General features: G+C 47.3%; 1 protein-coding gene and 1 non-coding gene across 4 annotated transcripts in view; one reads left to right on the top strand and one right to left on the bottom strand.

The window, feature by feature from the left end:
• GRHL2 (grainyhead like transcription factor 2) overlaps positions 1-15,058 on the top strand; it is a 169,360-nt gene extending 154,302 nt beyond the window's left edge. For all 3 annotated transcript variants that reach the window (XM_069600433.1, XM_069600432.1, XM_069600431.1), the window contains exons 15-16: positions 9,939-10,003; positions 12,072-15,058. In XM_069600433.1, the coding sequence (XP_069456534.1) occupies positions 9,939-10,003; positions 12,072-12,186 (180 nt within the window). In that variant the 3' untranslated portion in view covers positions 12,187-15,058. The remainder of the gene's footprint in view (positions 1-9,938; positions 10,004-12,071) is intronic.
• Positions 8,488-8,591, bottom strand: LOC138446368 (U6 spliceosomal RNA). Its single transcript, XR_011259303.1, has one exon. It is a non-coding gene; the product is annotated as a U6 spliceosomal RNA (small nuclear RNA).
• Positions 15,059-15,092: the final 34 nt, after the last annotated feature.

Raw genomic sequence — 15,092 nt, 5'->3', positions numbered from 1 at the left:
CCAAGATTCTTTAAATGACCCTAAAATCACTGGAAGATTGATTTATGAACTAGAGGGACCCTTTGGATAGAGTTCATACCCTTCATACCCTGTGTGCCTGCATGCTAAGTCGCTTCAGTCGTGTCCGACTCTGCGACCCCATGGACTATAGCCTGTCGGGCTCCTCTGTCCATGGGATCCTTCAGGCAAGAATAGTGGGTTGCCAGGTCCTCCTCCAGGGAATCTTCCCCACCCTGAGATCAAACCTGACTCTCTTATGTCTCCTGCATTGGCAGGGGGATTCTTTACCACTAGCGCCACCTGGGAAGCCCTTCATACCCTTACTGCTGCTGCTACTGCTAAGTCGCTTCAGTTGTGTCTGACCTTGTGTGACCCCATAGATGGCAGCCATTCAGGCTCCCCCGTCGCTGGGATTCTCCAGGCAAGAACACTGGAGTGGGTTGCCATTTCCTTCTCCAATGCATGAAAGTGAAAAGTGAAAGTGAAGTCACTCAGTCGTGTCCGACCCTCAGCGGCCCCATGGACTGCAGCCTTCCAGGCTCCTCCGTCCATGGGATTTTCCAGGCAAGAGTACTGGACTGGGGTGCCATTGCCTTCTCCGTTCATGCCCTTAACCTGGCCTTTAAGATCATATTACTGAAACTGACTTAGCTGTTTCAAGTGCACAAACCTAGACCTCAACCCAGATTCCAGTTCTGCTGAATTGGAGGTGGGATGGGGATGGAGCTGCAGGAAACTATATTTTTAACAGTTCTTCAGGGAATTCTTAGATCAACCAGTTGTGAGAACCACTGATCTAGACCAATTCTAAACTGATTGATCACACCTTTTCCTTGGTGTCTTCCTTTCCTGTCTGTGACATCTGTTCAGTGCTGCAAGTGTTTGGTAGTTGTGGTCTCGCTGGATCACAGTGGGGCTCGATATCACCTTCACTTCCACCCGCACTGTGACTAACTCTGTTAATTTGTTTCTCTCTTCCCCAGTGGAATGTGAAGTTCTTGAGAACAGGGACTTTGCTCTTGCTGTCTTCTGTGTGTCCCCAGGTCTTTAAGCATAAGTGTTATGCTTGATTGACTGAATCGAGCATGCCGCCATGCCGAGTACTATGGGTGGCGCATATTCCACGTGCACTGTTCTCATTTGATCCTCAGAATATCCCTGTAAACTTGGGAGGTCAGATGTCATCACCATCCTTTACAGGTGTGGGTGTCCTGAGAGGTCTGATAGCTCTACAGAGTGGCAGAGCCAACTTAAGCCCTTGAGCAACTTAAGTCCACTTAGGGAGATGTCCACACATGCAAAGTTATTACAAGAAGAACAGACATTCCAAGCCACAGCTCACATCAACTAAAGGAAAGAAGCTTGGGCAATAGTGAGCCATCAGGCAAGAAGTGTGTGTGTACTGCTTTGAACCACACAGTCAGGGTTCAAGTCCTGGCTCTGACACTTCAGGGTAGTGGGCAAATTTCTCAGCCTCTCTCTACACCCCAGGTTTATCACTTCTGAAACCAGGGTAATGATAATATGGCCTATTATTATGAAGATAATGATAAAACGAGATGTAGAGTTGTTGTGAGGATTAAGTGAGTTCATAGCCGTGTTTAAAGCAACACGTAGAGTACTCGATAGGTGAGTATTTATGTATAGCAGTTGACTGTATGTGCTATGGGGTGGGGAGGCAGACAGCATCCCTCTAACCAAAGGGGCTAAAAATAAGGGTGTTCTTCCATGGTGAAGCTGGCTAGGGTGCACAAAGAAAGGAGGGTTCATGAACCTGGGAGCACCCACTTCTATGCTGCTGACTCATTCATGCATGAAGATACAAGCCTGTCCCCCCTGATTCTATTGACATCAAATGCAGTCACCTAGAAAGTATCTGCAAGCAAGAGTCACCGGGTTTTAAAAAGTGCATCTTAGAGCCCACACTCAGCACTTTACAACCCCACAGAAAAGTCACTGGCTTCCAGGACTGGCAGCTGTGTTAGATGCCTCTAGACCAGGCAGATGGAGTCCTGCATTGGTGAAAACCAATGGGGAATTTGTTCCGCCTGTCACAGGTCAGAGGTTTCTGGGAAAACAGAACTCAGCACTGAGTGAAAGTCTAAATGTTCCAGACCATCAGGTAGCCAGTAACATGTTGATGAGATATGTCCAGGACCTGGGAGCCTCCTGGGCGCCAAGGAAATCTTGTGTGTGTGTGTGTGTGTGTGTGTGTGTGTGCGTGTGCTCAGTCGTGTCTGACTCTTTGTGACCCCAGGGACTGTAGTCTGCCAGGTTCCTCTGTCCATGGCGTTCTCTAGGCAAGAATACTGGAGTGGGTCACCATGCCCTCCTCCAGGGGGTCTTCCCAACCCAAGGATTGTGTCTCCTGCATCTGTCAGGAACCTGCATCTCCTGCATTGGCAGGCGGTTTCTTTACCACTAGCGCCACCTGGGAAGCCTGCCAAGGAAGTCTTAAGTGAAGTCTCTCAGTCGTGTCCGACTCTTTGTGACCCCACGGACCGTAGCCTACCAGGCTTCTCTGTCCATGGGATTCTCCAGGCAAGAGTACTGGAGTGGGTTGCCATTTCCTTCTCCAAGGAAGTCTTAGGGATCCTTAAAAATATTCATCACGGGCTTTTAAAAATGATGGATGTGTTTGGGCAGCTCAGACGACTTGAAAAACAGAGAAAAAACTAAGCACTCTTAATGCCTTGCTCTGAGAACTGCTGCAAAGCAGACGCTTTCCACACACACGGAAGGGGGATGCTGCGGTGAGATCACCCAGCTCCTGGGCAGAACGATTCCTTTCTGTAACCTCCCGACAGATGGCCAGCTTCCTCCACATGCTATCCGGCATGGTCTCGCTTCTTTCCAGGCTTCTGGGTTTGGCAAAGCACACTTCCTTGCCTGGCGTGGAGGCAGAGGATGCAGTGTGAAGGTGGCATTTTATCCAGTTGCCTTTGCCTTTGATGCTTGCACAGAGGCCAGGGCTTTGCCCTCCTGGAGACTATTGCCCTTGGCACCCTGATGCCCGGGCCCACTTTGCCAGTCTCTTCTTGGAGCCCTGCTCCAAACAGTTCCAACATATGCCTCTTTTCTCTGTAAGTTTAGAATCCAAAACCAGACTGCCAGACTGTTACCCTTTTAAATCTTGTCTCTGTCACTTCTTAGCTGAGGCACCCTGGGCAAGTTACTTAATGACTCTAAGCTTGAGTTTCCTTGCCTGAGAAACAGGTCTCATAAAAGCACCTGTTCTGTTTCAGTGATTCAAGGACTGAGCGAGTTAATAGATACAGAGCTCCCCATGCCCATATGCTAAGCACTTAGTAAGCACTTGGAAAATGCAGGCTGCTGCTGCTGCTCCAGGCAGACCCAAATCGAAACTGGAGTAATGCAGATTTATGCAAATTTCCTCACTGTTATCAACTGATTTGTGAGCTGAGTATATGCATTCATGCTTTGGAAACTGGGAGTCAAACCCCTGAAAAGGGAAAATCCAAGAATCAGATTCACTTCTCTTTCAGAAAAGATGTGAACTTGCTGATGTTGAGGAGAAAATAGAACACCTTTTCCTTTATTTATCCATTTCATTTTAAAAACAAGTTCTAAATGACACCAACCAAAAGTCAAAACCCAACGCTAGCAGGTCAAGCAACTCATAACGAAAAACTTTTTATTTATTTATTTCACTTTGTGGCTTCCTCTTTCTGTTTAGTTTTGCAGCTGGATTAAATCAATGTTTTCCACCTTTTCTTGGAAATTATTCTTTAGTTTAGTATAGTCGCTCAGTCGTGTCCGACTCTTTGTGACCCCATGAATCACAGCACGCCAGGCCTCCCTGTCTAGCACCAACTCCCGGAGTTCACTCAGATTCATGTCCATCGAGTCCGTGATGCCATCCAGCCATCTCATCCTCTGTGGTCCCCTTCTCCTCCTGCCCCCAATTCCTCCCAGCATCAGAGTCTTTTCCAATGAGTCACTTCTTTGCATGAGGTGGCCGAAGTACTGGAGTTTCAGCTTTAGCATCATTCCTTCCAAAGAAATCCCAGGGCTGATCTCCTTTAGAATGGATCTCCTTGCAGTCCAAGGGACTCTCAAAAGTCTTCTCCAACACCACAGTTCAAAAGCATCAATTCTTCGGCGCTCAGCCTTCTTCACAGTCCAACTCTCACATCCATACATGACTACTGGAAAAACCATAGCCACGACTAGATGGACCTTAGTCAGCAAAGTAATGTCTCTGCTTTTGAATATGCTATCTAAGTTGATCATAACTTTCCTTCCAAGGAGTAAGCATCTTTTAATTTCATGGCTGCAGTCACCATCTACAGTGATTTTGGAGCCCCCAAAATAAAGTCTGACACTGTTTCCTCATCTATTTCCCATGAAGTGATGGGACCAGATGCCATGATCTTCATTTTCTGAATGTTGAGCTTTAAGCCAACTTTTTCACTCTCCTCTTTCACTTTCATCAAGAGGCTTTTTAGTTCCTCTTCCCTTTCTGCCATAAGGGTGGTGTCATCTGCATATCTGAGGTTATTGATATTTCTCCCGGCAATCTTGATTCCAGCTTGTGTTTCTTCCAGCCCAGCGTTTCTCATGATGTACTCTGCATAGAAGTTAAATAAGCAGGGTGACAATATACAGCCTTGATGTACTCCTTTTCCTATTTGGAACCAGCCTGTTGTTCCATGTCCAGTTCTAACTGTTGCTTCCTGACCTGCATGCAGATTTCTCAAGAAGCAGGTCGGGTGGTCTGGTATTCCCATCTCTCTCAGAATTTTCCACAGTTTATTGTGATCCACACTTTTCCTAAATTGTTTCCATCTCTTCTCCTTATTGTGCTGTGATTTGAAAATAAATTTTCAACTGTCTTCTGAACCCCTGCTCTCTAGCTCCCCGACCCACTGGGTGAGAGGAGTCTTCTAGAGCCCTGAAATGTTTACCGCGCACTGCCCCCACACATGCCAGGCTTCTGGATGTTCCTAAAGTAGTTTATTGCTTTCTCTCTAGGACACGATTAGATTTTCCCTCCCATTGTGTTCTTTTCACTTCAAGAACCCTTATTTAACACTTATTTCACTTCCCCAGTCCATTTACCTGTGTATGTATATAGATACATCTATCTATATATATATGAGCTTCCCTGCTGGCTCAGATGGTAAAGCATCTGCCTGCAACGTGGGAGACCAGAGTTCGATCCCTGGGTGGGGAAGATCTCCTGGAGAAGGAAATGGCAACCCAATCCAGTACTCTTGCCTGGAGAATCCCACGGACGGAGGAGCCTGGTGGGCTACAGTCCATGGGGTCACAAAGAGTCACTGGTATGTGTGTGTGTTAGTTGCTCAGTCATGTCAGACTCTTTGCGACCCCATGGACAGCCCACCAGGCTCCTCTGTCCATAGAATTCTCCAGGCAAGAATACTGGGGTGGGTTGCCATTTCCGTCTCCAGAATATATTATATACATATCTATAATTCTATATCTATATATGAACTATATATATGTATATAAAGAGTTGTGTATAGAGAACTATAGTTATCTAGCCATATATAATATATATAGATATATGGAGTATGTCTCTCTCAATGTGTGTAAGTGTGTATATATATATGTATATTTTTTAATTTAATGGTATAACACTGGTCACTTGTTTCTTCCCCCTTTGCTTTGCTGAAGTCTTCGTTCTTTTGTGTGTTCTGTTCAGCTAGAGATCTTATGAGTATTTTCTTCAAATGGGATTTTTGGAATGAAATGTGTTTGTTAAATGCCATTCTTTAACCTGAGTGTTGAGGGAGAGCTTGTCTGTGTACAGAACTCGTGGGGTGACATCCCTTTTTTCAGTAGGCTGTAGTGGTTATTCCACTTTGGTTTCCAGTTTTGCAGATGAGAAGATTGAAGCCAGGTCCATTCTTTTTCTTTTCTTTTTTTAGTATTAGTGTTAATGCTAATAACTTGTACTTTCTGTCTGGGAGGTTCCAGGGTGTTTTATTATTATTCTTACCTTTGGAGATCTGGCACTTTTCAGAATGGCCAGACACATGGCTGTTTTCTCACTGATCCCTTCTAGGATTCAGGATACCTCTCCTGTCTAAAAATGTGGTCTTCTATTATTTAATTGTTTTCTCATCTCCATTTGCTCCTTTTTCTCTGCCTGGTACTTTGAAAGTTTGAAAGTGTTAATTTTTCAGTCGTGTCTGACTCTTTGCAACCCCATGGAGTGTAGCCTGCCATGCTCCTCTGTTCATGGAATTCTCCAGGCAAGAATACTGGAGTGGATAGCTATTCCCCTCTCCAGGGATCGAGCCTGGGATTCCAGTGTTGCAGGCGGATTCTTTACCGTCTGAGCCATGTCCCTGACATCTGATATGGTTGCCTCTATTCTTCAGATCTCCCTCCCTCCGTCCCGCTCTCCTTGTATTCCCTTCCCGATTTCTGTCTATGCTGTGTGTCTTTGCTTTGCACTTGAAATGGTTTTCCTAATTGACCTTTCCTAACTCGATTGGTTTGCTGGATCAACCACCTAGCCTTCAACTCATTTACTGAACCTGCAGATCTTTTAGTTCAGTCATATTTTTAGATCAGGATTTTGCACGTGTGTGTGCTATACAGCAGTCTTCCTAAGTGCTCTTTTATGGTCTGTTCACATGGATGCCTTCCGCACAAGTTCTGTACATGTTCTTTGCCACCCCACAGGCCAGGTTCTTTTCTGTGCTGGGCTCATGTGGGCTCCAGTGCGGCCATGGGGCAGTCCCATCAGTGACGGCGCGGTGGGGGCCACAGGCGGGCTGTTCGTCTCCCAGTCCCCCTTTGCTGTCTCAGCCCTCAGCCCAGCTGTCCTGCGCCTTTGGAGCTTGGGGGGAGGGGGGGAGGTCTTCCTATGTATGAGGGATGGGCAGGTGGGAATCTATGATTCTCTGGAGAATAAGCTCTTCCCAGGAGACAAAGCTATCCCACCTTTGCCCCGGAGCTATTTGGGCTCTTTCCCCAGGCCCTGCTAGACCACCGGGTAGTCAGAGTCCCAAACCTCACCAGCGCCAGCCGTTTGTGCACCGCGCCAGCCACTGGACTCGAGAAGTGGGTGGATTGGATTTGGGAGAGAGAAAGTATTTTGAGTAAGTCTCTGCGGAACGCCGTCTCCAAGCTACTGTTATACTGTTTTATATTTATGAAGATAAGTCACAGTCACGGTAAAAGCAAACAGGACAGAATTATGCAAAGTGAAGAGAAAAATAATCTTGGTTTTGTCCATTTTTCCAGGGTAGCCACTGATAATAGATCGATGGGTCTTTCAGATGTTTTCTGTTTACTTACATGTGTGCATGCGTGCTAAGTCACTTGAGTTGTGTCCTACTCTGTGCAGCCCTGTGGATTGTAAGCCCTCCAGGTTTCTCTGTCTATGGGATTCTCCAGGCAAGAATACTGGAGTGGATTGCCATGCCCTCCTCCATGGGATCTTCCTGACCCAGGGATCAAACCTGTGTCTCTTATGTTTCCTGCATTGGCAGGTGGGTTCCTCACCACTAGCACCACCCAGGAAGCCCATTTACTTACACACATATTTTTAAAAATATACAAGCAGGATCATACAATATACACTGTTTTTCTATTTGTGTTTTTTCACTTAATATGTTTCCATGGGGTCGCAAAAAGTCAGACTTGACTGAGCAACTGAACTGAACTTAATATGTTAAGGACTTCTTTTTGTTTTTCATATAGGCATTGTGCATCTCTTTGATTATATGACTTCATGGTTTTTAACTGAGCAAATATCAAAGTGTGCTTAATGGATGTTTTCTGTGTTATGAACAGCGATACTTTCAAGATATATGTACTTACATACATCTGACTGTATTTCTGTAGACCTGATTACTGGATGTGGACTATTTGGGTCAAGCGATATATGCCTTTGAAACTTCAATATCTTCCGCCAAACTTGCCTCCAGAAAGGTGGAGCTCGCTGCTCTCCTGTTTACGGACTAAGCGAGCTGCCGTTCCTTCCCCTCCGGCTGCCACTGTAGTATCACGCTTTCGGTTTTTGTTGCCCTGATAGAGAAATCTTCCGGTTGCTTTACTCTGCATTTTTAAGTTAGTGCGGTGGTGCACTTTTTCATTTGAGTATTGTCCTATTGCATTTATCTGAAATTACTTATGTTGTTTTCTTCCTTTTTTTCACTGAACTGTCTTTTTTTTTTTAATTGAAGCATGATTGATTTACGATATTATGTTCGTTTTAGGACATTTTAGGTGTACAGCAAAATGGTTCAGATATATATCTTTTCAGATTATTTTCCACTATAAGTTGTTATAAGATGTATTGAATATAGTTTCCTGTGCTATACAGTCTGTCCTATTGTTTATTTTATATACAATAGTATATATTTGTTAATCCCAGACTCCTAATTTATCCCTCCCTCTCCCCTTCTCACTTCCCCTGGTAACCATCAGTTTGTTTTCTATGTCTTGGAGCCTGTCTCTGTCTTGTAAATGAATTCATTTGTATTAAAGGATATGGACTGACTCAGGAGCCTGCGTATCATCCTTGTGCAGGGGCCGTGCTCATCTTTTCTGTATCAATTTTAGTGTGGTGGTGATTTCGTTGCTAAGTCGTGTCCAACTCTTGCAACCCCATAGATAGTAGCCCGCCAGGCTCCTCTGTCCATGGGATTCTCCAGGCAAGAATACTGGAATAGGTTGCCATTTCCTTCTCCACAATTTTAGTGTATGTGCTGCCAAAGTGAGCTCGTGTGTGGTATGCTCAGTGGCTCAGTCGTGTCCGACTCTTCGAGACCCCATGGACTACAGCCCGCCAGGCTCCTCGGTCCGTGGGATTCTCCAGACGGGAATACTGGAGTGGGGTGCCAAGCTCTCTTGCAGGGGATCTTCCTGACCCAGGCATCCAACCCGAGTCTCCTGCATTGGCAGGCGGGATTTTTGCCACCAGCGCCACCTGGGAGCACATCAGTCCTCCATCTATTTGTTTTGGCTGTGCTCGGTCTTCCCTGCTGCACGGGCCTTTCTCCAGTTCCGGTGACGGGGGAGCCTGCTCTTCCCGCAGTGCACCGGCTTCTCACCGCAGTGACTTCTTTTGTTTCGGGGCACAAGCTCTAGGGCACTCAAGCTTCAGTAGTTGCAGCTCATGAGCTCAGTACTTGTGGTTCCTGGACTCTACAGCTCAGGCTCAACAGTTGTAGCTCACAGGCTTCGTTGCTCCGTGGCGTATGGAATCTTCCCAGATCAGAGGTGAAACCTGTGTCTCCTGCGTTGGTTAGCGGACTTCTCACCCCTGAGCCACCAGGGAAGCCCTAGCCTTTTGCTTGCATTCCTAGATGTTCTTTCTAACTGAAGGACGTTAGTTCCACATCTGTCATTTCTGTTGCCCACAGAAATGTTTCCCAGTGTATTGTCTGTCCTCAGTTTTTTAAAAGGTAATTTTTGCTATACCGGTATTTTAAGTATTATGCTGTTTTATCAACGTTTTGGCCTTTTGTCTTTAGGTTTCGTACTTGCTTGGAAAGACCTTCCTTATCTAAAGAGAATATCCATACAAAGAACTGATTCCTGGTTGCTTCTTGCATGGTTTCATCTTTCACATGTAAATCTTTGATGATGTTTATTCTGATGGAAGGAGTAGAGAAAGGATCCAGCGTAACTTGTTAATTTTTTTTTTACCTATTTAATCCAACATCATGACTACAGTCCATCTTTTTCTGACTGAACTGAAATGACACCTTTATCATAGATCAGAGTCTCGTGGGACTGAATCTTTTGCTGATTGCTTTGTGGTGTGTCCAAAGGGAGAGCCTTGCAAATGAGTCTTTCTGAAAAGCTTGACTCGCGAGTGAAGGCCACTGGCACCCAGGAACATCTGCAAGGACAGTGATGTTGGAACTTTCTCTCTTGCTTCTGCTCGGTTCCCCTTCCACACTCATCTGCCTTTTTGTTACTGGTTGCAGATTTCTGAGAAATATGGGCTGCCCGTGGAGAAGATTGCAAAGCTTTACAAGAAAAGCAAAAAAGGGTAAGAAAGAAACCGAATTTCAATTGACTTCTAAATCAGATATGTCTACACAGTGCCTTTATGAAAACAAGATGGCACCCTTCTTTTGTTAGTTCTGTTGTTCGCCTTTTATAAAAATTGTGTGTCATCTTCCCGGAGGAGTGCTGAGCAGCCTACCCATGCCGAGCATTTTCAGGATCTTTAATGGGAGAAAGAGGAGTGAGAGTGTGTTGCCATGGTATCAGCTGAGATGTCCCCTCCACGACAGCATTAGTGGGTAGAGCAGAGGGGTAGGAAGTGGGGAGAGTGGCCCTTGGGCAGAGAGCCAAGTTTGTTGGGAATCACGTGCTGCCCTTAAGCTCGGTCTCGAGGCAGCACAGTAGGAATACAAAGGATTCAGGACATCAGGGATTCTTCTGGGGTCGTTATTAACAGAATGATCGAAGTGATTACTGAACCTGCTTGTTCTCAGTGTTAAGAACAATAGCTCTCAGTTATCTCGTCTTCGGTAGGTTCTGGGTCCCCTGCTAAGTTCTGTTATTCCTTTTCACTCAGTGAGGTAGATTCTTATCCCTAATTTACTTCTGAGGAAATCGAGCCAGATGGAGGCTAAGCATTTTGCCCGAAGTCTCGTGTTCAGTAGGTGAAATGCAGATTTAACCCAAGTAAACTTCCGTGGCCCCAAAGCCCAAGTGTTTAGCTTGCACATTCTACTGTCTGCTGCCTCCAGCCCTCTTGGGGCCTCCTGTGAATGAAGCTATAAGCATAGTGGCCGTGGAACAGGGTTTAGTACTGGAAAAGGGTCTCCAGTGAGTCAGCTTTTGGATCCATTTTCTTACAAAAAGCAGAAAGTTGACCTTTAAAGTCTTCTCTGGGCCTTTTTTCATAGAAGAAATTGATGATCTGGGATACTGGGGACTTCCAAGTAATGGGGTCTCTCAGTTAATTTGCAGTCAAGCGGGAAACCCTTTCCATTTGAGCCCTGGTTGAAAAGCTCACTAAAACGCATGTTCTTTCCAAAGTCACTACAAGAGGCTGAGTGGATTCCTTTGATGGTGAGATCTGAGTGGTGTCTCAGGGTCTCATGCTGAGCAGAAGCCCTGAGTGCTGATGTGCATGCGATGGTAGCATTTCACTTCCACGGGGTCCGGTGTCAGGCCCTGGGCTAAATACTTTAATCCTAACCACAACCCTTTAAAGCAGGGTTGTTATTCTTATTTTTGTGGAAGAATAAACCGAGACTCTCAAAGGCTAAACAACTTGCCTGATGACACATAGCTGTAAAATGATAGTCACTTCTCAAACGAAGGTCTGTCTGACTTCAAAGAAGGGGATTGGCTCAAGGACTTGTCTCATGGACAGGCCCTGAAAGTTGTTGGTTTTTTTAAGATGAAACCCAGCTCAGATGGTTAACTAAGGGCTAGGTCCCATGTGATAGAGTATGAACTTCACAGTGAGGCAAAGCTAGTACCCAAACCGAGCTCAGCCTTGAACCGGCTGAGTGAACTTGAGGACATGATCTAACCTCGCTGAACTCAGGCTACTCAATTGCAACGTGGCGGTGATCGCACCTGCCTCCCTGGTTGCCGTGAGGACTGAACACAGGTTTGCGGAACAGACTCCATGCTCGAGGAAGGGTAGCCGCAGCTCTGGTTTATTTTCCTCTTGTAAGTGCAGAGGAAAAGATGTTTTCAAGAGGCAATATGGTTTAATAAAAAGAGTTAGGAGACCTAACTCTTTAGATCCAGTCTCCGTCAATAGTTAGCTCTGTGATTTCAGGCTCTGTTAACTTTTTCTAGGCTTCAGTTTACCAGTCTAGAGAGCCAAAGGTTTGAGTTGAATGATCTGTGACATCCCATCTCATAAGAAGTTCTGAGAAATCGAGGTTTTACTTCCCTCTAACTGATTTCTGGGAAAGAAATACGGTGAGGGCCTCTCTCCCTGCCTGTCCCCTCTCCCTTCCACCCCCTACCCACCTCCTTGGCCTCCCTTGTGAAAGAATGGCTGAGGGGACCCCAGCCTGGAGCCTGCCCTTCACTGAGCACCTCGGTCATGGCATCTTTGTTTCTCCCTGCACTCACCCCCGCAGCATCCTGGTGAATATGGACGACAACATCATTGAGCACTACTCGAATGAGGACACCTTCATCCTCAACATGGAGAGCATGGTGGAAGGCTTCAAGATCACACTCATGGAAATCTGAGCCCCACTCTGGGCTGCAGCCCTCAGGGCCTTCCTCCCCGGGGAAGTCGGAGGCCCCGGCCCCCAGGCCCCGCAGGCCCACCTCACCCACCGACGACTGCTGTTACACGACTGCGCTGGGGAGCGGGGTGAGGCCCGAAGACCTGGGCTGGGATCCCTGCGTTTGGGCCACCCAAGCCCCTCGGGACAGGGCCTTGAGCCTGTCACATCCTTATTTATTGTCCACCTTTTCTCCGGAGCCCGGGGCCCAGGGCCCACCAGGACTCTGCAGGTCACTGCTGGCTCCAGCTGACATGGGCCGGAGCTCTCCCTTTCAGTCCATTGATCCTGAAGAGCCTGAGGGAGCTCCCTCCTGCCATCTCACCCCCGACGTCTCCTGAGTGGCTGGACAGAACGAGCCGCTTCCTTTGTCCAAGGTGAGGGGGGAGGTGGACACCCCTTCCTGATCAGAAGCCTTCAGTCTGCTCTGAGGAAGGTCATTGGCAGGTACCCCCAGGGGTTCCTAGCGAGGCCGTGTACAGGAAGACATTTGGCCACCGTGTAATTAGTAAGTAACCCCGAAAGTGTGCCTGGCTATCATGTACATAGTGTTTATAATATCGCAGTAATATATTTTACCTGTGGTATGTGGGCATGTTTACTGCCGCAGGCCTGGGGGAGGCGCATACCTGGAGAACCCCGCTTTCTCCAAGAGGTTTCTGCCTCCATGCTGTTCAGAAGACATGCTGGGCGAGGGACACGGTCTTGAGGGTGTCAGGCAGTGGGTGCCAAGATGGTTGCCCCCCGTGGGCACACCTGAGGCACCACGTTCCCTCTCTATGGGTACTACCTGCCCTGAAGGCCCGCTGAGTTTGTCTCATGGCGATGAGCTTTGCCTGACTCTCCCTCTGAGCTATCTGTGGGAAAGGTCGGATTGTCTGAGGTCCCACCTCTTCCAGCTTTGGGGTTGGTGCCGCCTGAACTTTCTGGAGAGGCCACAGGGACTTGCCGTCAGGGTTCCATCACTGGGTCTGCCACAGAACTCCTGGGCTTTTGTGAGGACCCGGCCACTGTGCAGCGTCTCACAGTTTACAAGCACATCCTCGTCTCAAGTGGCTCCCTGGAGGCCCAGCTGCAGTCCAGAGAGTGGCGCCAACGGCTCAGCTCTGGCCGCCAGGCTTGGGCTGCCTTCTGGGGCTCAGCCGGCTCGTAGAGGCTGGGCTGCGGATGCTGGATGGGTGTGAGAAGACCCCGGGAGCTCTGGCGCTTCTGAAACCAGCGTCTGGAAGATGGAGAGAGAACGCTTGTCCTCCTACCGGGTGTCCTGGCAGATGAAGAGGAGGTGAAATGCTTCCCCAAACAGTCGCAACATCATGTACCATCTGGGCCACAGTTCTCTTTGAGGGGACAGGTACACGGTCTAGGGGTTCGGGTTCAGCTTTGTGAGCTGAAGCACAGGTTTCTGGTAGCCACACTCCCTAGGAGGTCCCAGATCTAGGGCAAGTTCTATAGAAGGGCCCAGATTTGTTTGTGAAGCACTTTGATGTCTTACCTGGGGGCTTTCTCTCCAAGGGCTCCCTGCCTCCCTGCCCGCCGAGGCCCAGAGTAGGACAGAAGGGCTGCTTTCAGCCCAGCTCTCTGTCCTTGAGGCTGCAGAGGATTCAAATGGGCTGGAGGGCAGGTGCATGCCCAGGAAGATCCCTAGGTGTGGTGAGGGGGCACCTTTCTGTGTGTCTTCTGGACGCGTTACTCCTCCCTGCGGTGCCAAACGTCGCATCCCGGATTTAGCTCTGCTCCAGTCTGTCCCCTCGTCCTCCACTCTGTGACTGTCACATCCTGGACCAGCATGTGGTGCTGATGGGACTCAGTATTGGAAATGCATGATGTCCAATGTGCCACCATGCTCCTTGCCTAAGGGGTGATTTCAGACACGATTGCCAAGCCCAGTGGTAAATACTATCAGGCCAGGGCGTAGGACTCCAGAGTAGGGAAGAGAGAAAATCTTGGGCAATCAGACATGGCTTCCCTGACCTCTCCCCAGCCTCTGTGGACAAAATGTTTCTGGTCCTGCCTCTGTGGACAAAATGTTTCTGGTCCTGCCCTAGGCAGAAGATGAACCCAAGATACTTTTGCCTTTGTCCTAGGGCCCTGGGCAATCATTGTGGTGGCCACTGCCAGAACAAAGTATATGAGGTCAGTGCCAGCAAAGGGTGGCACACAGTGTGCCCTCCCATCCAATCTGTCCCCATCTCACCACGTCGTCCTCTCTGCACTCAGCGTGCCCGTGGCTCAGCTTCGCTGTGGCCTTCACTGTGTGTGAGCAGAGCTTTGATGAGCAAAATTGTCCAAGGGGAGAAAAAAAAAACACTCCAGAGAAATGGGAAAACTTGCCCTTTTTTTTTTGGTTTCTTAATCAGACTCAAATAAATAAGCTTTAAAAATTCCATGTAAGATGAGGGCCATATGCATCAAGTGTTTTTCTTATACTTACCCCAGATGCTTAGACTTTCTGGGAAATTGGGTCCAACAGAAAAATGCAGTCAGATGTCATCTTGGAATTGGATCCTAAAAGACTAAGGCATGTCCAAACCCAGAAACTTAAGAAGCATGAACTGAATCAAACATTTATTTTCCTTCTTATTTAAAATTATGAAAATGCAACAGAAGCAGGGGGTTTGTGCCAAATTCTACGAACAGCCCTTTCGTAAAGACAAGCAAAGGAGATTGCGAGATGGACAATTTGTGCTCATGTTTTTTTTTTTTTTTTAAAGGCAAATGTAACTTAATAGTTTTGTAAATGGGAGAGGGGGAATCTATAAACTATAAATACAGTTATTTTATTTTTTGTACATTTTTAAGAAGAAAAAAATAAATATTCATAATGTAAGAGTAAACTTCAAGTGTCCCGTGTTTTCTGTGAGGTGGGTG

The sequence above is a fragment of the Ovis canadensis genome, chromosome 9 (assembly GCF_042477335.2).
Source record: "Ovis canadensis isolate MfBH-ARS-UI-01 breed Bighorn chromosome 9, ARS-UI_OviCan_v2, whole genome shotgun sequence".
Lineage (NCBI taxonomy): Eukaryota > Metazoa > Chordata > Mammalia > Artiodactyla > Bovidae > Ovis > Ovis canadensis.
Note: the sequence above shows the minus strand (reverse complement) of the source record. Positions and strands in the feature narration are given on the sequence as shown.